Source organism: Oncorhynchus mykiss, chromosome 23 (assembly GCF_057628025.1).
Source record: "Oncorhynchus mykiss isolate SJ-2025 chromosome 23, ASM5762802v1, whole genome shotgun sequence".
Lineage (NCBI taxonomy): Eukaryota > Metazoa > Chordata > Actinopteri > Salmoniformes > Salmonidae > Oncorhynchus > Oncorhynchus mykiss.
In genome coordinates this window covers 57103523-57128415 of record NC_143044.1, presented here as the reverse complement: position 1 = coordinate 57128415, position 24893 = coordinate 57103523, and the positions used below count along the sequence as shown (strand labels likewise).

The 24893-nt window shown below is 40.2% G+C and overlaps 1 protein-coding gene across 1 annotated transcript; it reads right to left on the bottom strand.

Moving 5' to 3' along the window:
• Positions 1-4690: 4690 nt before the first annotated feature.
• Positions 4691-23621, bottom strand: LOC110517148 (myosin heavy chain, fast skeletal muscle-like). Its single transcript, XM_090217750.1, has 41 exons — positions 23066-23621; positions 22507-22552; positions 22150-22377; positions 21661-21807; positions 21315-21471; positions 21067-21094; positions 20702-20810; positions 20503-20595; positions 20267-20327; positions 19946-20044; positions 19558-19661; positions 18323-18461; positions 17894-18012; positions 17576-17725; positions 17309-17479; positions 16782-17085; positions 16124-16188; positions 15954-16041; positions 15721-15838; positions 15466-15589; positions 15172-15308; positions 13739-13994; positions 13282-13524; positions 12676-12852; positions 12432-12577; positions 12150-12240; positions 11176-11565; positions 10952-11078; positions 10660-10778; positions 10320-10516; positions 9987-10170; positions 9685-9850; positions 9235-9359; positions 8095-8403; positions 7198-7401; positions 6933-7058; positions 6623-6793; positions 6236-6340; positions 6052-6147; positions 5450-5581; positions 4691-4800 (listed from the first exon to the last, which is right to left on the bottom strand). The coding sequence occupies exons 3-41, from the start codon at positions 22363-22365 to the stop codon at positions 4783-4785; spliced, it is 5811 nt and encodes a 1936-aa protein (XP_090073876.1). The 5' UTR covers positions 22366-22377; positions 22507-22552; positions 23066-23621; the 3' UTR covers positions 4691-4782.
• Positions 23622-24893: the final 1272 nt, after the last annotated feature.

The following is a 24893-nucleotide window of genomic DNA, read 5'->3' as shown; positions in this document are numbered from 1 at the left end:
TTATAATGTCTGGTACCATGTTTATAATGTCTGGTACCGTGTTTATAATGTGAATTACCATGTTTATAATGTCTGGTACCATGTTTATAATGTCTGGTACCATGTTTATAATGTCTGGTACTGTGTTTATAATGTCTGGTACTGTGTTTATAATGTGAATTACCATGTTTATAATGTCTGGTACCATGTTTATAATGTCTGGTACCGTGTTTATAATGTCTGGTACTGTGTTTATAATGTCTGGTACCGTGTTTATAATGTCTGGTACCGTGTTTATAATGTCTGGTACCGTGTTTATAATGTCTGGTACCATGTTTATAATGTCTGGTACCATGTTTATAATGTCTGGTACCATGTTTATAATGTCTGGTACCGTGTTTATAATGTGAATTACCATGTTTATAATGTCTGGTACCGTGTTTATAATGTGAATTACCGTGTTTATAATGTCTGGTACTGTGTTTATAATGTCTGATACTGTGTTTATAATGTCTGGTACCATGTTTATAATGTCTGGTACTGTGTTTATAATGTCTGGTACCATGTTTATAATGTCTGGTACTGTGTTTATAATGTCTGGTACCATGTTTATAATGTCTGGTACCGTGTTTATAATGTGAATTACCATGTTTATAATGTCTGGTACTGTGTTTATAATGTCTGGTACCGTGTTTATAATGTCTGGTACCGTGTTTATAATGTCTGGTACCATGTTTATAATGTCTGGTACTGTGTTTATAATGTCTGGTACCGTGTTTATAATGTGAATTACCATGTTTATAATGTCTGGTACTGTGTTTATAATGTCTGGTACTGTGTTTTATAATGTGAATTACCATGTTTATAATGTCTGGTACTGTGTTTATAATGTCTGGTACTGTGTTTATAATGTCTGGTACTGTGTTTATAATGTCTGGTACTGTGTTTATAATGTCTGGTACTGTGTTTATAATGTCTGGTACTGTGTTTATAATGTCTGGTACTGTTTTTATAATGTCTGGTACCATGTTTATAATGTCTGGTACTGTTTTTATAATGTCTGGTACCATGTTTATAATGTCTGGTACTGTTTTTATAATGTCTGGTACTGTGTTTATAATGTCTGGTACTGTGTTTATAATGTCTGGTACCGTGTTTATAATGTGAATTACCGTGTTTATAATGTCTGGTACTGTGTTTATAATGTGAATTACCATGTTTATAATGTCTGGTACCATGTTTATAATGTCTGGTACTGTGTGTATAATGTCTGGTACTGTGTTTATAATGTCTGGTACCATGTTTATAATGTCTGGTACCATGTTTATAATGTCTGGTACTGTGTTTATAATGTCTGGTACTGTGTTTATAATGTCTGGTACAGTGTTTATAATGTCTGGTACTGTGTTTATAATGTCTGGTACCGTGTTTATAATGTCTGGTACCGTGTTTATAATGTCTGGTACCATGTTTATAATGTCTGGTACTGTGTTTATAATGTCTGGTACCGTGTTTATAATGTGAATTACCATGTTTATAATGTCTGGTACTGTGTTTATAATGTCTGGTACTGTGTTTTATAATGTGAATTACCATGTTTATAATGTCTGGTACTGTGTTTATAATGTCTGGTACTGTGTTTATAATGTCTGGTACTGTGTTTATAATGTCTGGTACTGTGTTTATAATGTCTGGTACTGTGTTTATAATGTCTGGTACTGTGTTTATAATGTCTGGTACTGTTTTTATAATGTCTGGTACCATGTTTATAATGTCTGGTACTGTTTTTATAATGTCTGGTACCATGTTTATAATGTCTGGTACTGTTTTTATAATGTCTGGTACTGTGTTTATAATGTCTGGTACTGTGTTTATAATGTCTGGTACCGTGTTTATAATGTGAATTACCGTGTTTATAATGTCTGGTACTGTGTTTATAATGTGAATTACCATGTTTATAATGTCTGGTACCATGTTTATAATGTCTGGTACTGTGTGTATAATGTCTGGTACTGTGTTTATAATGTCTGGTACCATGTTTATAATGTCTGGTACCATGTTTATAATGTCTGGTACTGTGTTTATAATGTCTGGTACTGTGTTTATAATGTCTGGTACAGTGTTTATAATGTCTGGTACTGTGTTTATAATGTGAATTACCATGTTTATAATGTCTGGTACTGTTTTTATAATGTCTGGTACCATGTTTATAATGTCTGGTACTGTGTTTATAATGTCTGGTACCGTGTTTATAATGTCTGGGACCATGTTTATAATGTCTGGTACCATGTTTATAATGTCTGGTACTGTGTTTATAATGTCTGGTACTGTGTTTATAATGTGAATTACCATGTTTATAATGTCTGGTACCATGTTTATAATGTCTGGTACTGTGTTTATAATGTCTGGTACCATGTTTATAATGTCTGGTACCGTGTTTATAATGTGAATTACCATGTTTATAATGTCTGGTACCGTGTTTATAATGTGAATTACCATGTTTATAATGTCTGGTACTGTGTTTATAATGTCTGGTACCATGTTTATAATGTCTGGTACCATGTTTATAATGTGAATTACCATGTTTATAATGTCTGGTACCATGTTTATAATGTCTGGTTCCGTGTTTATAATGTCTGGTACTGTGTTTATAATGTCTGGCACCGTGTTTATAATGTCTGGTACCATGTTTATAATGTGAATTACCGTGTTTATAATGTGAATTACCATGTTTATAATGTCTGGTACCGTGTTTATAATGTCTGGTACCGTGTTTATAATGTCTGGTACCATGTTTATAATGTCTGGTACCATGTTTATAATGTGAATTACCATGTTTATAATGTCTGGTACTGTGTTTATAATGTCTGGTACTGTGTTTATAATGTCTGGTACCATGTTTATGATGTCTGGTACCGTGTTTATAATGTCTGGTACCATGTTTATAATGTGAATTACCATGTTTATAATGTCTGGTGCTGTGTTTATAATGTCTGGTACTGTGTTTATAATGTCTGGTACCATGTTTATGATGTCTGGTACCGTGTTTATAATGTCTGGTACCGTGTTTATAATGTCTGGTACCGTGTTTATAATGTCTGGTACCATGTTTATAATGTCTGGTACCATGTTTATAATGTGAATTACCATGTTTATAATGTCTGGTACCATGTTTATAATGTCTGGTACCGTGTTTATAATGTCTGGTACTGTGTTTATAATGTCTGGCACCGTGTTTATAATGTCTGGTACCATGTTTATAATGTGAATTACCGTGTTTATAATGTGAATTACCATGTTTATAATGTCTGGTACCGTGTTTATAATGTCTGGTACCGTGTTTATAATGTCTGGTACCATGTTTATAATGTCTGGTACCATGTTTATAATGTGAATTACCATGTTTATAATGTCTGGTACCATGTTTATGATGTCTGGTACCGTGTTTATAATGTCTGGTACCATGTTTATAATGTGAATTACCATGTTTATAATGTCTGGTACCGTGTTTATAATGTCTGGTACTGTGTTTATAATGTCTGGTACCATGTTTATAATGTCTGGTACCATGTTTATAATGTCTGGTACTGTGTTTATAATGTGAATTACCATGTTTATAATTTCTGGTACCGTGTTTATAATGTCTGGTACCATGTTTATAATGTCTGGTACCATGTTTATAATGTGAATTACCATGTTTATAATGTGAATTACCATGTTTATAATGTCTGGTACCATGTTTATAATGTGAATTACCATGTTTATAATGTCTGGTAGCATGTTTATAATGTCTGGTACCATGTTTATAATGTGAATTACCATGTTTATAATGTCTGGTACTGTGTTTATAATGTCTGGTACCATGGTTATAATGTGAATTACCGTGTTTATTTTGTGAATTTCCGTGTTTTATAATGTGAATTACCGTGTTTATAATGTGAATTACCATGGTTATAATGTGAATGACCGTGTTTATAATGTGAATTACCGTGTTTATAATGTGAATTACGGTGTTTATAATGTCTATGATCATGTTTGTCATGTGAATTATCATAATTTCACCACTAGAGGGGACGAGGGAACACTAATCATTATGGATGTATATATATCTGCATGTCTTTAGGGGGGGGAATTGGCTAATGATAAATCAATATCATGTTTTCTTTACTCTGTTCATGTATATATGCGTATAATCTCAGATAACCCAGGACTAAAATATTGTGTAATTTGGTCAGATAATCGAGTACCATTTATTTTCACGTCGTCTGGCCACATTAGATTATTGTGCACATTATCTGGGACAAAATTCAAATGAAAAAAACGTTGTATCCTGAGAACTTTGTTCTGAGAATTTCCGGCCCAATCACCAAAGTGTTCTCTCTCAATTACTACCATGTTTATGTTACCATCTTGCTTCTCCTATTTGTTTCTTATGGAGACATTTCAATGTGGGCATGTTCATACAGGCCACTTCCCCTGAGTGTAAAGGGTTAAAACGATCATGGATGATTATAATAGCTTAGTGTATGAATTGTGTAGTTACATTTCTCCATCCTCATCCCTCAGCTGGTTACCAAAACAAGTGACCTCTTTGTTGGGGTGTCCGCTTTGATGTGGTTTAAACCCCAGATTGCTCCTTTAGTTAAAGTACAGTATTTTTATGGTATGAAAAGCTGTTTTCTGAGAAATAAGTCCACAGTCACAAAGGAAGTGTATGTAGGCCGACATGTTTTTAATCAATGCTCAACATTTCACCATGAAAATCATATTTTATGAAACACAGGAAATTGACTTTGGTCTTGTTTATTCAGCTTGGTTTCCCTGTAAGAAGAAAGACATAACAGAATGGATCAGTATTAATAATGAACATGATAAATATATCAACACTTGGTAATAACAGAATGGATCAGTATTAATAATGAACATGATAAATATATCAACACTTGGTAATAACAGAATGGATCAGTATTAATAATGAACATGATAAATATATCAACACTTGGTAATAACAGAATGGATCAGTATTAATAATGAACATGATAAATATATCAACACTTGGTAATAACAGAATGGATCAGTATTAATAATGAACATGATAAATATATCAACACTTGGTAATAACAGAATGGATCAGTATTAATAATGAACATGATAAATATATCAACACTTGGTAATAACAGAATGGATCAGTATTAATAATGAACATGATAATTATATCAACACTTGGTAATAACAGAATGGATCAGTATTAATAATGAACATGATAATTATATCAACACTTGGTAATAACAGAATGGCTCAAGCATTTAAGACTCAGTAAACACCTTGTACCAACTAAATTTGGATTAGTTATTTTATTTACCCTGCCCTGAAATGTGTTTCTCAGAAATCTAAAATACATTTGAGTGAGTGTAAAATGTCAGAATTGTCTACTGTGAAGTCAGGTGTAGGTTTAGCAGCAGTTCTGTACCTTTCCAGAGTCACGGGTCTTGGCTCTGAGCTTGTTGACCTGAGTCTCAGCGATGTCAGCACGCTCCTCAGCCTCTTCCAGCTCATTCTGAACCTTCCGGAACTTAGACATGTGCTGGTTGGATGCTTCCTCCTGGGTGAGGAAAAGAGAGGAGAGCATAACATCAGTATTGAAAGTTTGGAGCTTCGGGTACCAAATTAATATATATTTTTTAAAATGTATTTTAACGTTTTTTTTTATTGACAGATTTTGGATAGCATTGTACAGTATATATAGGGAGATGGATGATACAGAAGAGAAAGTGAGTGGTGGAACAGAGGATCAATCTGCTGCTTCCAGGGCCATGTGATCCAGGAGAGTCAGCACCACCACCAGACCAGCCCCCGGCACAAAGTTAAATAATATTCAACCCTCTCTACTTTAAAATGTTACACATAGGAAGAGTCACTGTGCGTACATTTCTTCAGAAATGACTTGCACTATCAACTGAGTCAATGTTGACGTTGTGCAGTAACAACACTTCAACTAATCTCACTAAATGTTTTGTAATGTCTCCTTGGGACTGTAAGCTCTCAGAGGATTTGACTAAGTCTGTGACTCACCGCTTCCTCAGCCTGCCTCTTGTAGGCCTTCACTTTCATCTGCAGCTTATCTACCAGGTCCTGAAGTCTGGCAACGTTCTTCTTATCCTCCTCAGTCTGTGGGAGAAGTTACAAGAATCACTAGTCCATAGTTTAACACACAAACCAGTGTGCTTTAGTGTGTGAAGAATGCACTTTCTCTTACCTGGTAAGTGAGCTCCTTGACTCTGCGCTCATACTTGCGGACTCCCTTGACCGCGTCTACACCTCTTCTCTGCTCGGCCTCCACCTCAGTCTCGAGCTCACGCACCTTTGTGGAAGAAATAAACGTTGGCATTTATGTGAGGTGGTAACGTCAGACGTAACAAATGTTTGTAAAACAGGAATGTTCTTCTACTGGTCAATAAGTGTTGTCTGCTCCTATTAACTTTTACGATTTTAATTAAAAGGTTCTATAATGAAAACAATTACTTTTCATGATGTAGGTGGGTTAGTGAGAGAAAAGGCCATTACACAATACCCCTGTTCATTTTCATATGATCAAATACATTTCCAGCAATCTGTTTTTCAATCCACCCTGCTGTTAACTCACCCTGGACTCCAGTTTCTGGAGCTGCTTCTTGCCTCCCTTCATGGCCAGATTCTCAGCCTCATCCAGACGGTGCTGCAGGTCCTTGACTGTGACCTCCAGGTTCTTCTTCATCCTCTCCAGGTGAGAGCTGGTGTCCTGCTCCTTCTTCAGCTCCTCAGCCATCATGGCCGCCTGGAATGGTAGTTTGTTTAATTTATGCACCAACTGGCACCAATCATAAAGCTCCTTTGGGATCTTTGGTGTGGTTAAACCAGCCCAGCGACTGCTGGCCCTTGGGGACAAATCAAGTTGATGTAATTCAAGGACTCACGTCAGTGATGGCCTTCTTGGCCTTCTCCTCTGCATTCCTGGCCTCCTGGACGATGTCGTCCACCTCTCCCTGCACCTGAACCAGGTCAGTCTCCAGCTTCTTCTTGGTGTTCGCAAGGCTGGTGTTCTGAAGGAGGAAACAAGGCGATTTGTTTGACTCCCAAGAGAACTTACAAGTGAGATAGAGAAAGTCACAAGGCTGAAGTCATGAAAATGTAAACGGTTTGCTTGGTTGAGTTTCATTAGAAATGGCTTTTGACCCGTACCTGGGAGTGCAGCAGTCCAACACGCTCGCTGGCGTCCACCAGCTCAGTCTCAGCCACTTTGCGGCCTCTCTCTGTCTGCTCCAGAGCAACTCTCAGCTCCTCGATTTCAGCCACCATCAGACCGTTTCTGCGCTCCACCATGGCTGCCTGCTCCTTCATATCCTCTGCGGCGCGGACGGCATCATCAAGGTGCAATTGGGCATCCTGGGGTTCACAATTACATAGTATCATTAGACTTGTGGAAGTAGGGGCGATAGGATTGGTAATAAGGGGGAATGGGGGATAACTAGTCAGTTGTACAACTGACTGCCTTCAACTGAAATGTGTCTTCTGCAATTAACCTAAACTCCTCTGAATCAGAGGTGAAGGGGTCTGCCTTAATCGACATCCACGTCATCGGCGCCCAGGGAACAGTGGGTTAACTGCCTTGCTCAGGGGCAGAATGACAGATCCAGCAACCTGTTGGTTACTGGCCCAACGCTCAAACCACTAGTCTACCTAGCTAGGTTCATTGATAAAAATGTCCCCGATATCCCTACAGTATATATTAGTCCACTCTAATATCCCTACAGTATATATTAGTCCACTCTAATATCCCTACAGTATATTAGTCCACTCTAATATCCCTACCTTCCTACAGTATATTAGTCTACTCTAATATCCCAACCTTCCTACAGTATATGAGTCTACTCTAATATCCCAACCTTCCTACAGTATATTAGTCTACTCTAATATCCCAACCTTCCTACAGTATATTAGTCTACTCTAATATCCCAACCTTCCTACAGTATATTAGTCTACTCTATTACATTCCTCTGATCTATTATTTTCTACTGATTCACAAACAAATCCCTCCCCATGTTCAGGTTTTTGAGCCTGATGTCCAAGTCCCTTTACCTTGAACTGTCCCTGGACGTTCCTCAGCTGTTTCTGGGCCTCAGCGGCCTGCCTGTTGGCGTGGCTCAGCTGAATCTCCATCTCGTTCAGGTCTCCCTCCATCTTCTTCTTCACCCTCAGGGCATCATTCCTGCTCCTGACCTCAGAGTCCAGGGTGCTCTGCATGGAGTCAACCACCCTCTGGCTGTTCCTCTTGATCTGCTCCATCTCCTCGTCCTTCTCAGCAATCTTCCTGTCCACCTCACCCTTGATCTGGTTCAGCTCCAGCTGCACACGCAGAATCTTGGATTCCTCGTGTTCCAGTGTGCCCTGAACGAAGAGAAGCAGTCAGTCAAATCAACCCTTCACTCAGCTCCGCCCCCCTTGGTTACTGTTGCAACCTCAGACTATATTTTCCTGGGAAGCCCAATTCCCCATTCAGACCACTGGAATAAACCCCTTACAATAATCTCAAACTGTGTTTTTATATACACAATGAAATTAAACACTACCCCTCAGGTATGTTGTGTTGGACTGTCATTACAGCTGCTTCAAAGGGAATCCTGGTCAAATCATTTTTGTAGTGTGGCCACTGAATGGCTCTGAATTCAGTGCCAGCATGCAGTCAAAGCTATAACTACTTTCGGAACTAACTAGTGGTCTCAAATCGTATCCTGAAGTTTAAATCAGATGGGAGATGTATTCATAACATGACTAACTGAGCTAGCCAATGTACATGATCATATATTTTGAGAAAACAACAATGTAACAAAAGTATAATATCGGATTCAGTCCATCAACAGGCTCTGTCTTTCAGGAATCACATTAGAAAGTACTGAACTGTTCAATTATTCAACTTTAGTTTTATTTTAAGAAAACTCTGTTTCTGTTTTCTTTTTCTACTGGTTTTCATGTGTTTGAAACAAGAGCTTGTTCGATGTGTCCGACTCGACGATAGTTGCTATCCATTGGAGAACAGGGATTGGTTGCCCACAAACGTTAGGGCGGAGCTTAGCGAAGGGTCAGGACGTTTGGATGTGCAAAACACAAGGAATTGCATATATATGACTACAATAAACACCAATAAAAGGGAGCATTGGATTGTAGCTGGCATTGCCAAGTGTAACACTGCTTTTCCTATCAAACAGCTGTAGTTTGTACCTCAGCCTCCTCCAGAGCGGTCTGGATCTCAGACTTCTCTGTCTCCACGGTCTTCTTGGCCTTCTCCAGCTCATGGATGCTCTTGCCAGTCTCTCCGATCTGCTCAGTCAGGTCAGAGATCTCCTCTGCACACACAAACACAGAAGCTGTTTAGACTTGGGAGATTTTCAGTGGCTATCACCAATGCACTGAAGTTTATAATGAATCATAATAACAGTTAATTAATTAACAGCACTTCATACTGTCCTGCAAATCTAATTGCCACCCCACATCATTGGGTTGTTCAAAAGAATACCAATTACAAGTTCCAAAATATATATATTTTAAAATGTATGTAAAAAATCTGAGATTGTGTAATAGCAATTTGATATAATGTTGATGATTCCAGTCGATTCCATTTTCAAACACTGGTCAAATATCATGCAAAAATAACTGCTGTCAAATGCTCACGTTGCAGGTTCTTGTTCTCTCTCTTCAGAGTCTCCAGATGATCCAGAGCCTCCTCGTAGGAGTTCTTCATCTTGAAGAGTTCAGTGCTCATTGAGCGAGCCTCCTTCTGAGCTCCTTCCAGCTCAGCCTGGCCCTCCTCATACTTCTGCTTCCACTCTGCCAGAACCTGGGGAAATCCATGGGATTTTCATTACAACTCATTGAAAGAGAGTTTTCAATCAGAAATATGCTACAATTATAATACAACTGATAAAATAGCAGACAGAAAATATCACCCTAGAGTGGGGTTTATAAATGTTCACCTTGTCAAAGTTCCTCTGCTTCTTGTCAAGGTTGGCGGCCATGGCGTTGGCTCTCTCAACGTCAATCATGAGGTCCTCCACCTCTCCCTGCAGTCTCTGCTTGGTCTTCTCCAGGGAGGCACACTTTGAGTTGGTCGCCTCAATGGTCTCCTCAGCCTCCTGCAGACGCTGGGCCAGCTTCTTCCTGTTGGACAACAGCGGGTGGTGTCATGGTGAGTAACTTGTTGTGAAACAAATATTGCGCTCAATATTGAAGTAACATTTTCTCAGATCCCCAACCAGCCTCACCATCCACAGCCTTTATTTTAGTATTTACTATTGAGAGCAACTCACTTGGCCTCCTCCAGCTCCTCTGTGCGTTGGATGGCATCAGTTTCATACTTAGTCCTCCACTGAGCCACCTCACTGTTGGCCTTGGACATGCCGCGCTGCAGCTCTGCCTTGGCCTCCTGCTCCTCCTCAAACTGCTCTCTCAGGAGATCACAGTCATGGCGGGCAGACTGGACACCATGGGCCAGTGCGTTTTTAGCCTGAGAGAGAAAGAAAGACAAAGAGAGATTAGAGAGGGAGAGTAAAACAGATGACAGTAGGAGTCTCTGAGGGAGGTGTAGAAACAGTATATGTGTAGATAAAGATCTAAACTGGAAGGTGGTTTCCATTTAGGATGCCTTACCTTGACCTCCTCCTCAATCAGTCTCTTCAGCTCCTCCACCTGCTGGGTGAAGGCCTGTTTGCCTCTGGTCAGCTGAGACACCAGGGCTTCCTTCTCCTCCAGCTGGCGACCAAACTCACCTGCAGGGAAAGAGGAACATCTTGTTATGGGGACTCTGTTCTCGAAGATTGACATTTTATTTTCAGGAATCGTAGTGCAGAAACTGTGTGGACTGAATTTACAGCCCCCGACACATGTTATTGTGTACTACTGAGGTGAACTATATTGGTTTGTTGTTCATTGTTGGAGGTACCATTTTCTGTCAGGAGTCTGGCCCTCTGTCCGCTGATGTCGTTGACCTGGCGAGCATTCTCATCATTCTTAGTCTTGAGCTCGCTCAGCTGGTCCTCAAGAGTACGGCACATCTTCTCCAGATTGCCCTGTTAGTGAAACATATGGGACTGTCAACTTCAGTTTATTGAATGGTAATTTAGCTGACCATCCTCAACACTGCTTGACCAAAACATCACTACTCACCTTAGTCTTGGCGACAGCCTCCATGTTGCTGGAGAGGTCATCAATCTCCATCTTGTACTCGCTCTTCTCCTTCTCCAGCTTCTGCTTGACGCGCTGCAGGTTGTCGATCTGCTCCCCGAGCTCAGCCACACTGTCGGCCTGCTTCTTGCGCAGAGCGGCGGCTGTGGCCTCATGCTGCAGGGTGGACTCTTCAAGATCACGACGCAGCTTCTGGAACTCAGCCTCGCGCTTCTTGTTCATCTCAATCTGAGCAGCAGTGGCGCCTCCGGCCTCCTCCAGTCTCTCGCTGATCTCCTCAAGTTCCCTGGAGAGATCGGCCCTCTGCTTCTCAACCTTGGCCCTGGCAGCACGCTCAGCCTCAATTTCCTCCTCCAGCTCCTCAATACGGGCCTAGAAAAAGGGTCAGGAGCAGGGGGAATGAACACTACAATACAGTTGAAACAATTGAACCTCACTACATAATAATAGCATGTACTGTATATTTAGCATAAATGTGTTTATACATAGCCAGCAACACTAACATATTTACTATATTCATTAGACAGTGGCCCATGCAGGAACCAAACTAACAACGGTAAGAAGCAACATCTTTGCATAGATTAGAAGCACCCGCAAGAAGCACCATCTTCCATCTTACTGAGCCATCAGAATCCACCAGGAAGAATGTGTGCTAGTGTAACGGATGTGAAACGGCTAGCTTAGTTAGCGGTGGTGCGCGCTAAATAGCGTTTCAATCTGTGACTTCACTTGCTCTGAGACCTTGAAGTAGTTGTTCCCCTTGCTCTGCAAGGGCCGTGGCTTTTGTGGAGCGATGGGTAACGATGCTTCATGGGTGACTGTTGTTGATGTGTGCAGAGGGTCCCTGGTTCGCGCCCGGGTATGGGCAAGGGAACGGTCTAAAGTTATACTGTTACACTACCAGAAGAAATGCATTGGTTATTTTCCTGTACTGGAGCTTAGATCCTCTACTGTACCTGGAGTTCCTTGATCTTCTTCTGCAGCTGAGCTCCCAGAGACTGCTCATCCTCTATCTTGCTGAGGAGCTGGGTGGTCTCAAACTCCTTCCTAACAAATACAAACACGTTGATTGCAAAGTTTGTTTAGGTTAGACAGTGTAAAGGGAGCCTAAGCTACCATTCACTTTGCTTTTAAGAATCATATACAAAGACTATTTCATGATTACAAGAATGAGCCAAGAAGAACCATTATGTTGATCAAGAAGGCAGGGAATACTGTAGTCATTTATTTGTGTTTACTTCTTGATTTTCTCATCAGACTGCTGCTTGTCATTCTCCAGGTCCATTATGGACTCCTGGGCCAGTTTCAGATCTCCCTCCAGCTTTCTCTTGGCTCTCTCAAGGTCCATACGGAGCTTCTTCTCTTGCTCCAGAGAACCCTCAAGCTACAAGATATAAACAGACATGTGTTGGTCAAATCTAAACAACTGTAGATTATATCATCCTGCATACTATCATGGCCAAAATGTCAAACTCCACTCACGTCGTCCACTTGCTGTTCCAGCTTGGTCTTGGCCTTGGTCAGAGTGTTGACTTTGTCCTCCTCTGCCTGCAGGTCATCCAGTGTCTGCTGGTGTGCCTCTTGGAGGGCTTTCTTCTCCTTGGTCAGCTTGGCAACACTCTCATCCACAGATGCCATCTCCTCGGTCAGGTTTTTAACCTGAAAACGGCCACAACAAACATAGTTTTTGGTCAATTCACCATAAGTGAAGTAGCAGTAACAAGTGGGTAGCAGAACATGCAATGAATATTTTTTTTTCTACCTTTATTTAACAAGTCAGTTAATAGCAAATTCTTATTTACAATGATAGCCTAGGAACAGTGGGTTAACTGCCTTGTTCAGGGAAAGAATGACAGATTTTTTACCTTGTCAGCTCTGGGATTTGATCTTGCTAACTTTCAATTACTAGTCCAACACTCTAACCACTTGACTACCTGCCACCCCAGGTATACTCCCATGTGGGGAGTACACCATGTTACACTATTTTGTGTCTTCATTTTTACTGCACTCACAAAAAGACTTGACTTCCATTTCTGTTTTGAGTTCATCATTCTTTGGATTATTGTTTGGTTAGACTGTCTACAAGACCTTGTTTTCAGTGGCGTGCTTCTCCTTCTCCACTTTGGCCAAGGTGAGCTCCAGGTCATCAATGTCCTTCTTCAGCTCAGAGCACTCGTCCTCCAGCTTCCTCTTCTTGGCAGTCAACTCAGCATTCATCTCCTCCTCATCCTCCAGCCTCTCAGTCGTCTCTTTGAGTTTGGCCTCCAGCTGGATCTTGCTCTTGATGAGCCCCTCACACCTTTCCTCAGCATCGTTCAGATTCTCTGAATCCTGGTTTCAGAACAAGAGAAAAAAACTGTGTTTTCACTTTGTGTATCAACATATAGACTTTATTTAGTCAAATAATTCAGAGCAAATCAATTAAAATGTTTAAATATAAATATATACCATGGGCATTTTCTTGAGTTAGCCACATAGCGATTGTGTTAGTATCTGTGTACTTGTGTGTCTAAATGTGCTCTGATGAGGGTTGTTGCTCACTCACAGATGCGACTTGAAGCGCCAGGTCATTCTTCTCCTGCACCATGGCCACCATCTTTTCCTCCAACTCCTTCTTCTTGGCCAGAGCCTTGGCCAAGTCTGACGTCATCTTCTCATAGTTCTCCTTCATGTTGGCCAGCTCCTTCTCAGTCTCAGCGCTCTGCAGCAGGGGCTTGATCTTGAAGTACAACTTCATCCATGGCCAGGTTTTCACATTCATGAATGAACGGATGTTGTACTGGATGGTGAAGACGGAATCTCTGGTCCACAGAAAGGATAGAGTGACATGGTGAGTGACATGGTGAGTGACATGGTGAGTGATATGGTGAGTGACATGGTGAGTGACATGGTGAGTGACACGTTTAAAGATTATTAGGAAAATGATGATTAAATGACTGAACAATATTCTCATTTTAAATAGAACTGTAACAAAGTAAACTTATATTCTGTTTTATTATATCTGATTAACAATATGAGTTCATAAGAAGGGATTGTGTGACACAAACAAGGAGTAATTAAAGTTAATGAACACCATTCCAACTAGGAAGAAAGGAATGGGTTGTGGATTAAGTAAACAGATAAGGTAGTTAACCTATGGTTGAACCAAAGAAATGAGCTCTGGTGTGTTTTAGATAAGGCAGTGAGTGCATTCCTAGGTTTTCTGTTAGTTAGAATTGTCAGCTAAGTGGTGATCGATAATGGTGAGGAGTCAAAAGTTAATTCAGTTGTGTTGTGTGTCCTGTGTATGTGCTAGGGGGATCAGAATGAACTTTGAATGAACTTTTAAAGTTCCCTTTGTCTCGGTCGAGAGGAGGAGATTCACTTTAGAAAAAATGAAATGACGTCATGTTATTGTATATAAACTGTTGCTCGTGGGAACGTGGCAGCGCGCTCTGAGAATAAATTCTGTTACCTATTATTGATAAGACTGGTCTCCGTCAATTTTATGCAAACAAGAACCTTACAAATTCTCATTAAAATAGATTAAGGGAATTCAATTAATGAAAACACATTGGAATAATTAAATTACAGTAACAAAGATCTCCTCCAGTTTTAAAGAGGAGGACTTTAAAACTACATTCTGGGATTTGAAGAATAACAAAACAGGGACCCTGACATGTTTTGTATACAGCTGAGGAATGGGGATAGGGAAATGAAACCACTCTTAAATGTATAGATAGGGTTACTTGTCAGTCATTCCCTATGTAGCGCTAAGATCATGAGGCATTTCATATTATTCCAGAAAAAAATGGTAAAAATCACTTATTTAAATAACAATTGAACAGCTTGCTAAATCCCAACCTGCTGCTTTAATAGAATATTATAACATGTACTTTCTCATCCTGAACAACTCACAGCATATTCAGTACACGATCATTATACATTACATGCAGGTGTTTGACAGAATTCTTTGCCAAGATGTCTACTCTTCCTCACCTCCTCTCCATCATCTTGGTGAACTCTCTCCTCATGAGGAATCCACGGCTGAGAGCCTGGACCATGCCGACCAGAGAGGCCAGCTTCTCATCTCTCATCTCCTCCAGGACACCCAGCAGACCGGCTTTGAAGAACACCTGACACAGGTTAACATGGTCAATTATGGAACCAGTCAGGTAGAAAGAGATAGAAAGTATTTTTGCAGTTGTTTTTATGTTTTTACTTAACTTTTGTTCAACTCATACATTTTATTTTATATAGAAATGTGTTTTTGCTTGGGGGTATTTGACTGACCTTGGTGTGTCCAAACTTGTAGTCCTCGTGATTCACATCAATGGACCCAAGCAGCTTCTCAGAAGCCTTCTTGTTGTCCATGAACTGGCCCTCGGGGATGACACTGGCATTCAGTACTTTGTACCTGAATCAGGAGAAATGTCAAGATGTAATAGGTTGGTTATATTACGTAAAATAATAAGGCTATTCTGATGTTGGGAAAACCCTTAGAGATCATATTTCTGTGTGTGTGTGCGCGCTCGTGCGTGCGTGTACCTCTGCTTGAAGTCAGCATAGATGATTCTACTGGGGAAGCCCTTCCTGCAGATCCTGATACCCTCCAGAACACCATTACACCTGAGCTGGTGGATAACCAGGAAGTTCTCCATCAGACCTGGAAACACAAACCAAGTCTCTTTAAATACTCATAAACAGGTTATAGACTGGTTTGTTAGTGTTACTGACTCTGTACTGACAAGATGTCATATTTAACTCAACCTCTATTGTACCTGGAGTCTTTGACTCGTTGGGGATCAGGCAGCGTACAAAGTGAGGATGAGTGCTCCTCAAGTTGGTCATCAGCTTGCCCAAGTTCTCCTGTAAGAGGGTTACAAACCATGTTCTCAGAAATCATTTCTGATAATCACTACAGCTGAATATCCACATTTTAAAAGCTCACCCTGAACTGGGAGGACACAGTCTGCATGGAACCACCCTTCTTCTTGCCTCCTTTCTTGGTTGTATCTGTTATAATGGAGAAAAGTTCCATATAAATGAGAGAATCTCATGTTAATTTCACATTTATCTTAATGCAAGTGCTGCCAATGAGATTGTGTAAAATAACACCTGTTGAATGAGTAAATTAACCCAGTAAATCACCCTGACAAATTGTGATACATTTAAAGCAGCAATCAGCAGTTGAAACAATAACAAAATATGCTCCCTGCCCCTGTTTCGATAAAAAACTGAGAGATATGAATGGAGAAACATAACCACTCAAATTTATAGACATATCTATGTATTGAAGGACTGACCATCCATGATATCAAAATGATAGTATGAATAATGTTTTGAGGCTGTAAAGTGCATGTTTGCCTTTACTTTCCTTACAAGCATTAAAACAAGCTCATATTTTGGGTTCTGATGGGGTACGACAGGTGAACTAAGCCGATGTTCTTTAAGAAAAAATGTTCAAGAATGAATGGGTACATATCTTTTAACCTCTAACCTCTACATCCAGGAATGGATGTAGAAACTGCAGACTGACCCTTTAAAGAATATGGGACTGATTTGTCACTAGTTCTTCATGAAGTCTTTTGATGTTCTGCTTGTCTTACCCTCAGGTGGGGCAGCGACATACAGGGTTGCCATCAGTTTGACTGAAGACTTCCCGTACAGCTGAAGAACTGAGTCGTTCAGGGGGTCCTTGTTCTTGTCCAGCCAGCCAGTGATGTTGTAGTCCACAGTGCCGGCATAGTGCACCAGGGAGAAGTGGGCCTCTGCCTTGCCTTTGGCTGGCTTGGGCTTCTCAAATGCCTTGTTTTTGCCAAGATGCTGGTCATACAGCTTGTTCTTGAAGGAAGTGTCTGAAGCCTTGGGGAACATGCACTCCTCTTCAAGGATGGAGAAGATGCCCAATGGCTTTACGAAAAGAGATGTACATCAAATTAGTGATATTTACATTTAGGATCACATTTGTTCTTTTAGCAAATATGCTATTATGAGAGTATCTTCATTTAGGGGCACAATAGTAAACATATTGAGTTCTCAACAGTCAGATGTGTTGGACCATGTGATAATATCTCTCATTACTCCATTTGAACTTTGCTGTTGAGGTCCATTATAATCCTGACAGACAGCTTACCTTCTCAATAAGCTCAATGCAGGCAGCCAAGTCCATGCCGAAGTCAATGAAGGCCCAGACGATTCCCTCCTTCTTGTACTCCTCTTGTTCCAGGACGAACATGGTGTGGTTGAAAAACTGTTGCAGTTTCTCATTGGTGAAGTTGATGCACAGCTGCTCCATGCTGTTGTACTGTTGATGGAATTTCAGAAGGGATCATTTCATCATCATACAAGGCTGTAATCCCTCTCAATCACAACTATTGTCTTGTTCTGGTCTCAGACTCACGTCAAAGATCTCAAACCCGGCAATGTCGAGCACACCGATGTAGAACTGCCTTGGATTCTTGGTGTCCAACATCTCGTTGATACGGATGACCATCCACAAGAACATCCTCTCATAGATGGACTTGGCCAGAGCCGAGACTGAGTTATTAACCTGCAATGATAATAGCTCAAATGAATACATGAGATATTGACCATGTCTAGTGACAAGGTGAAAAGAGCTCGGGGAAAACATCACCACTATTCAAAACAAGCAATTCACTCATCACCAACATATTTCTGGTGCTCAGAAAATGGTAGACGCTGTGTTTGGCCGCCTTACCTGAGGCACGGTCTGTCCCTTGGTCACATACTCATTGCCGACCTTCACTTTGGGGTAGCACAAAGCCTTCAGCATCTCAGCTGAGTTCAGGCCCAGCAGGTAGCCGATTTTATCAGCCACTGGAGAGAGAACCAACAACAACAGACTCAGAAACACAAGATCACTTGTTTCTTTTCGGACAAGTTTTTTGTGGGTCTAGGTTTTGATTTGAACCCACATTCATAATTTTAAATCATTTCTGGAGGTTGTAAATTGGGCTCCATAAATGATCTCCTGCCGGACTTTGAGGAGGCTCTGTCTATCTTACATATTGTATATCTATGAGTGGGACTGGGAATGGGACTAATGCTTTACATATTGTATATCTATGAGTGGGACTGGGAATGGGACTAATGCTTGACATATTGTATATCTATGAGTGGGACTCACCCTCTGTGCCGTCTGGCTCGGCCTGCTCCTCACGCTGCTTCTGCTTGAATTTCAAGTTGCCATGGTGCAGTACAGCTCCTGTCAGCTTGTAGATGCTGATCTTCTCATCATTTGTGAAGCCCAGGATTGTAATGGCATCCTGGCATTAGACAGGAAGTACAATGGTGATGAACTGAACGGTAGTTTTCTCACATACAGTACACTACAGTTCTGTTTTCTCACCAGAACAAATGGGATGGACATTTGACTGGCTTCTCAGATCCACATGATTACACTTGACCAACACTGGTAGATGACATCACAAGATACATTTGACACAGTTCCACAGGGACTTAGTGACACTCTCTTGTTGATGTCTTACATGTACAGTATGGGCCTCAAGGTGAAGTGTGAAGGTATGAAGAGTTCCTTGAGGCACATGCCTAACTAACTGTCATCGGACTTTCATAATTCCTATATGTGTTCATTAATTAAATTCACTTAGTCTATTTTAGGAGAATTTGTAAGATTCTTATTTGCATAAAATAGACTGAGACCAGTCTTATCAAAATTAGAAAAATATTATTTATTCTCGGAGCGAGCTGCCATGAAACCACGAACAACAGGTTATGTACAAAATATGACGTCATAGGTTATAAAATGTCCTTCCTCCTATCGACCAGGACAAAACAGGTTCAAAAGTTTATTCCAACCCCCTAGCTTTGCTCGCTCACTCCAGACACAGACTTATCAAGATTCACTTCTGCAATCTTCACCTTCATCCATCACTATTTAGAAAACAGTTCCAGATGATGGAAAACCCAGGAAAACACTGCTGCCTTATCTGAACATCCCAGAGCTAAGTTGAGTCGGTTCAACCACACGTTAACGATCCTTTCTGCTTACTTAAAAACCCACAATCCATTTCCTCCCCAACCTGGTTGGAATGGTGTTTATTATGTTTAATTACACCCTGTTTCATGCTACACAATCCCTTCCTCATGAATTAACATTATTGATCAGATATAATAAAACAGAGTATAGTTTAATTAGTTATAGTTATATTTAAAATGTAGTTATTGTTTAGTTATTATTCATAAAATTCCTAACACTAACTCAAGGCATTTAGAATCAAACAAACCAATACATGAAAATTCCCAGCAGCCACCAGGTTGGAATTGCACAGTGCATTCAGTGTGTACGGTGGTCCTACCCATTCCATATATAGAATATAATGAACCCTTTGTTTGACTCACGTCTGTGGCATCCAGCTCTTCCTTGTCGTTGATGCTGGCCACAGTGATCTGACCCTGACTGCACATGGGGAAGTCGTAGGGGTTGGTGGTGATGAGTGACATTTCTATGGACAACAGAGGATGTCTTGTCAGTTAAATCTCTTAGAATTCTACTGTCCTACCTTTACAGTATCTCTCCTTTACTCAGTAGATGGACTCAAGGATGTAGTATAAAATAAATATTATCAACTGAGACTCGTGGACTAGTGCACCACAGTCCATTACTTGATAGATATTTCCCAAAGACCTGACCCATATCTAGATGCCTTGTTACCATGGATGTACTCATTGTAATAGTATTTATAATGGAAGTAGGAAACATTCCCCCTGAACCCCTACTTTGCCTCACCAATAATGTCAGGTTTGTGATTGGTCATCATCTGGAAGAAGATGTGGTAACCTCTCTCATCGGGAAGCTGGAAGGACACTCTGGACTTCTCTAGAAGGTCTGAGAGAGAGAGAGAGAGAGCGAGAGAGAGAGAGAGAGAGCGAGAGAGAAGAGTGAAGAGTGAAGAGAGAAGAGTGAAGAGTGAAGAGTGAAGAGTGAAGAGAGGAGAGAGGAGAGAGGAGAGAGAAGAGGGAGAGAGAGAGAGCATTGGATAAAGCTTATCTCCCCAAAAAGTCTGTGTGAATTTAGTAAAGAATTGAGAAATAATCCAAATCAACTCACAGGTCTCAATGTCAGCTTTAGCCAGTTTGCTACCTTGGAAGTGAATCCTGATGAATTTACCCTAAAGTAGAGCATGGGGGTTAGAAAGAGGTTAACTAAATACATCTAGCATTTTACTTTCATAGACCCCTTTAAATGTTACAGTTTGTTGGACATCTATTGATACAACAGAAGGGAAATACTGAAATACATTTGTCCAATATAGATCACTTTCCCAGTGTGCCCTTCATACTTACGAAGCGAGACGAGTTGTCGTTCCTCACTGTCTTGGCATTACCGTAAGCCTCCAGCAGAGGGTTAGCAGCAATGATCTGATCCTCAAGAGACCCCTGATTGAGACAAACACAAGTTGCTCAGAAACGGGTAAAGTTAGTTATTCCCGATTGCTTGAACACAGCCCACCAAACTGAAATGTCTTACAAAGGTTCAACATACCTGCATTTTGCCTGGTTCTGCTTCCTTCTTGGCACCAGACACTGCAATGGTGGCAAAGTACTGGATGACACGCTTGGTGTTGACAGTCTTTCCTGCACCGGATTCTCCGCTGGTTAATATGACAGAGAATCAGGGGTTTTAGTCACATGTTTGAATGTCAGATCGTCTTACACTAATAAATAACATTGAAAAATACACTGTTGACGTATTTTAATTCATAAGTAAATCATTAACAAATATACCCGCTCATCGACTCATTCCTATGCGTAGCCTAATCCATTCATAATGTAATATATCACACCCAAGTGTCCCAACATATTGCAGTAGAAACATTTTCTCAAGTGAGATTTTAGTAAACAACTTACGTAATCAGGACGGACTGGTTCTCCTGGTCTGCAACAAAACAACATATTGATTATCATACTCAAGCAACATTATGGGGACATTATTGAATTCATAGCATCATCATGGATTTAAATTAGGAACCTTTTCCATTCAAGGCCAGTCAAATCATATATTACCAGCAAACTGTTTTTAACGTAGTCTTCTAGTCAGCTGATACATCCCTAAAACATATTTTAACTTCCATCCATCCTTCCATTAGAGCTCATACCAATCTGCATGAACTGAAAGGCGTTGTCAGAGACGGAGAAGATATGGGGTGGAGCCTCCATCCTCTTCTTCCCTCTGTAGGCATTAACAACCTCCATGTCGTACACAGGAAGCCACTTGTAGGGGTTCACCGTGGCACAGAACAGCCCAGAGTAGGTCTGAATGAACGAGAATAAATTCAATTAGGGGATGAGAACAATCAGATTGACGTTTACCTGGATTTATGTGAGGATGTGGGTGTACTATGGTATAGTAATGTAGGTCTACTGTATTTGGTCTGTTTTTGTTTCTACCATGACTTTATGTGTAGTACTGTATGTGTGTGTATGTTTAGACAGGTATCTTACATAGATCATCCATGCTGCATAACGCTCTTTGAGGTTATACAACACAGAGGCTTCATTCAGGTAGGTCATCATGGCCATGTCCTCAATCTTGTCGTACTTAGGGGGGTTCATCTGGTAGACGTCTGCTTCCTTGAACTCTTTTCCTTCCTGAAACAGTCAGAAATATAGATTATACACAGATCAAACTGGGTAGGACTGAATTCTGTTTGCTCATTAAATACAAGTTCAATCTTTAAAAAAATATTGTTTAAAGGCAAACCTCAATCTAATCCAACTACTTTGTCATCAGCCACTGACACACATGGTGATTCTTAACTAGTCAGTACAGAAAATGTCATGCTATTTTTAAATAGCAGCAACGAAAGGTATGTTTTTCAATGTTATATTCTACTGCTGTTATTGATTTCATTTGGTCTATTGGCATGTTTTGATTATTGTGATATTAATTTCAAGACAGAGAAATTTGAATACTTTTCAAATCAGGCTTACCTCCTTAGTGCCGTCCGGATGCGCGACTGTCACAGTACACTTTCCTTCAGTCCTGGCAGTGACCAAACCCTTAAGGTAAAGCTCCTTGGTGTCTGCGACATAGCATGCGTTCTTTGAATCAAAGGGTGCCGTTTGTGCCTCCATCCTCTCCTTCTCAGGCTTACGGAGGTATATGGCAGCCTTGCCGTAGATTTGCATCTCCGCGTCCGTACTCATGGTGACGGATCACTAGGAAAGAGGCGAAACAAGAAACATGATTGACTCTGTGGTGCTTCCTCCACAGTCAACAGAGTTGTGAGTGGTATCTCTCACAGAACATTTGTCACTTTTCTTATGAAGACTCAAAATATGTCTCACCTTCTTTTTCCCCTTCTACAGATGAATTTGTACTTCTTGGAGAACCCTGGGAAACATTAGTTTGTTGTGAATACGCACAAGTGTAAAGCTATATAATTTAGCCCACCCGAAGAGGTAGAAAACATTTAGAACTGTATAATTCAACACAATCATGACAACCTTGTCCAATTCAACTACAGGTGCATCTGGTGACTTCCATTGTCCTGGTGACAACTCACTTAACTACACATTCTGACAATAATTCAAATAAATACCCCTGAAAACCCAGTTACATTATAAACCAACCCCTCCGTTTATAAACAGCAGGAGAACCACTTTTGACAGTAAATAAAAGCTAAAAAAGTAAAGTTTAAAGTAAAACACATTTAAAGTATAAACATTTTAAATGAATGTCAGTTGATTGTATATATTGTACATATTGTATAATCTGACAATGCAGAAATAATGTAAATAACTAAATGCAGAAGTCAACTGAAACAGTGCATTTAGCCACTGCCTCACATGCTGAGTGCTAAGATGACACAAATGTAAACATGTGAAGAGGTGGAGAGAGTCTTACCACAGAGGAAGAAGGTGTCTGACTTATGGATGCTGGGGTCTCAGCCTGCTTATATCTGGTTGAAACTGACAACCAGGCAAAAGTTAATTATGGACCACTCTGGTAAAGGACATGGATTGACTGAGAGACCTCTGTATTTCTGTGTCTCACTAGCGCCACCAACTCCCAGGAGCGCCACACTCCCATTACGTTACTTTTTAATGCAATAGTTGGTTTTAAATTGAATTGAGTTAACATCAATAAGAGATGTCATTAATAATAATTATGACAGTATCAAAAGTTTGCGATATCAGATTGACTCCAATGTTTCTACCATAGCGCCTCAAATACTGTAATGGAGTTCCTGTTAACCCAATACCACTAAAAACATTTCAGAATAATCTGACCTTATTTCATTCAATTTTAGTTACATTCATCTTCATCAACAACTTAATGTGTTTTTAAACCGATTGCTTTGCTTGAAAACAAATCTGAACTGTCTCCTCAGTCACCACATACTTGTGATCTATCATATTAAATGCATATTTAAAAGCTATAAAAGTGTTAAATCAATGGTGTAGTTATTTATCTACAGTATGATCTATTGAAGATACTGCAGGAGCTTTTTTTTGTCTCACATTTCAGTTGTCTAAAACGGTCCAGGAGGATTCTTAAGGCTTACATAACATCAGTACAGTATTTAAATCATCTTATCCACTCATATTTCTGACAGCCAAGTAGCTGCCTCAAACTTTTATTACACTCTGAGGTAAACCGTTTAGCAGCTGGCCTCTTTAAAACTGCTTTAAAATGAATATATAGTTACAATAGAGTAACAGATTCCTTTCCATTTCTATTACATTTTAATTCATCCTTTACAATACAGTTGTAATATCTTTTTAATATCTTTCTAACAGACAGCTCTAGCAAATCAAATTGTATTGGTCATATACTGTACACGTGTTCAGCAGATGGGGTTAGCAGATGGTGTTGTTGCTGGTGTAGCGAAATGCTTGTGCTTCTAGTTCCGACAGTGCAACAATATCTAACAAGTAATATCTAACAATTTCACAACATATACCTCAATGCAACTTGTGAAGGAGACACCATCAGCAGAGGCATTGCTTTATATCATGTTTAGTACATGTATTTGTTCAAGGTCTTCTTTATGGACAGGCATTTCACATTCTTCGAACTCTATCAAATCTTTAGTGTTTCAAAACCTCTGCATTTAATAGTCGTTTAAATGTTCTTTATGTCTAATGTGGTTCCAGCTATATTAATGCTCAATAGGGTGAATCTGTACATAACGTTCAGACAGAAATGTATTGAGTAGAACAGATATGACTCTCTGTCAGGTAGAATAGAGAATCACGTCAGCTCTATTCAATACATTTCTATCAGCAACGTTCAGAACATTTCACCTCAATACCCCCTGTTTGTTCTGTGAGCAGTGTCCACCCAGCACATCAGTACAAGAAGCCCCATAGAGGGGAGCTGCTGGATGCACTAGTTGAGCAGATGCCACTGTTATTAGACACAAGATATTTACTTGGCGTGTTTGTGGGTGGAGAGAACATCAACACCATGCAGACTAAGAGTTTATGACATTCAAAGTTATTTTAATGTGCAAAGATCTGGCATGATATTCGACCTGTGTTTTGGTATACGAGGGACATAGTGCTGGTGTGGAATAAGAACCTGCACACTATGTGGATGGGGGCTGTCCAGAACAGGGGTTTCTGGCTTCTGACACACTGTTAACTGGCAGATGTCATTAAACCGTTGAGTAAACTGACATAATAAAACTGTCATTGTACATAGTTGACATATTTTGGCAGGACCTTGG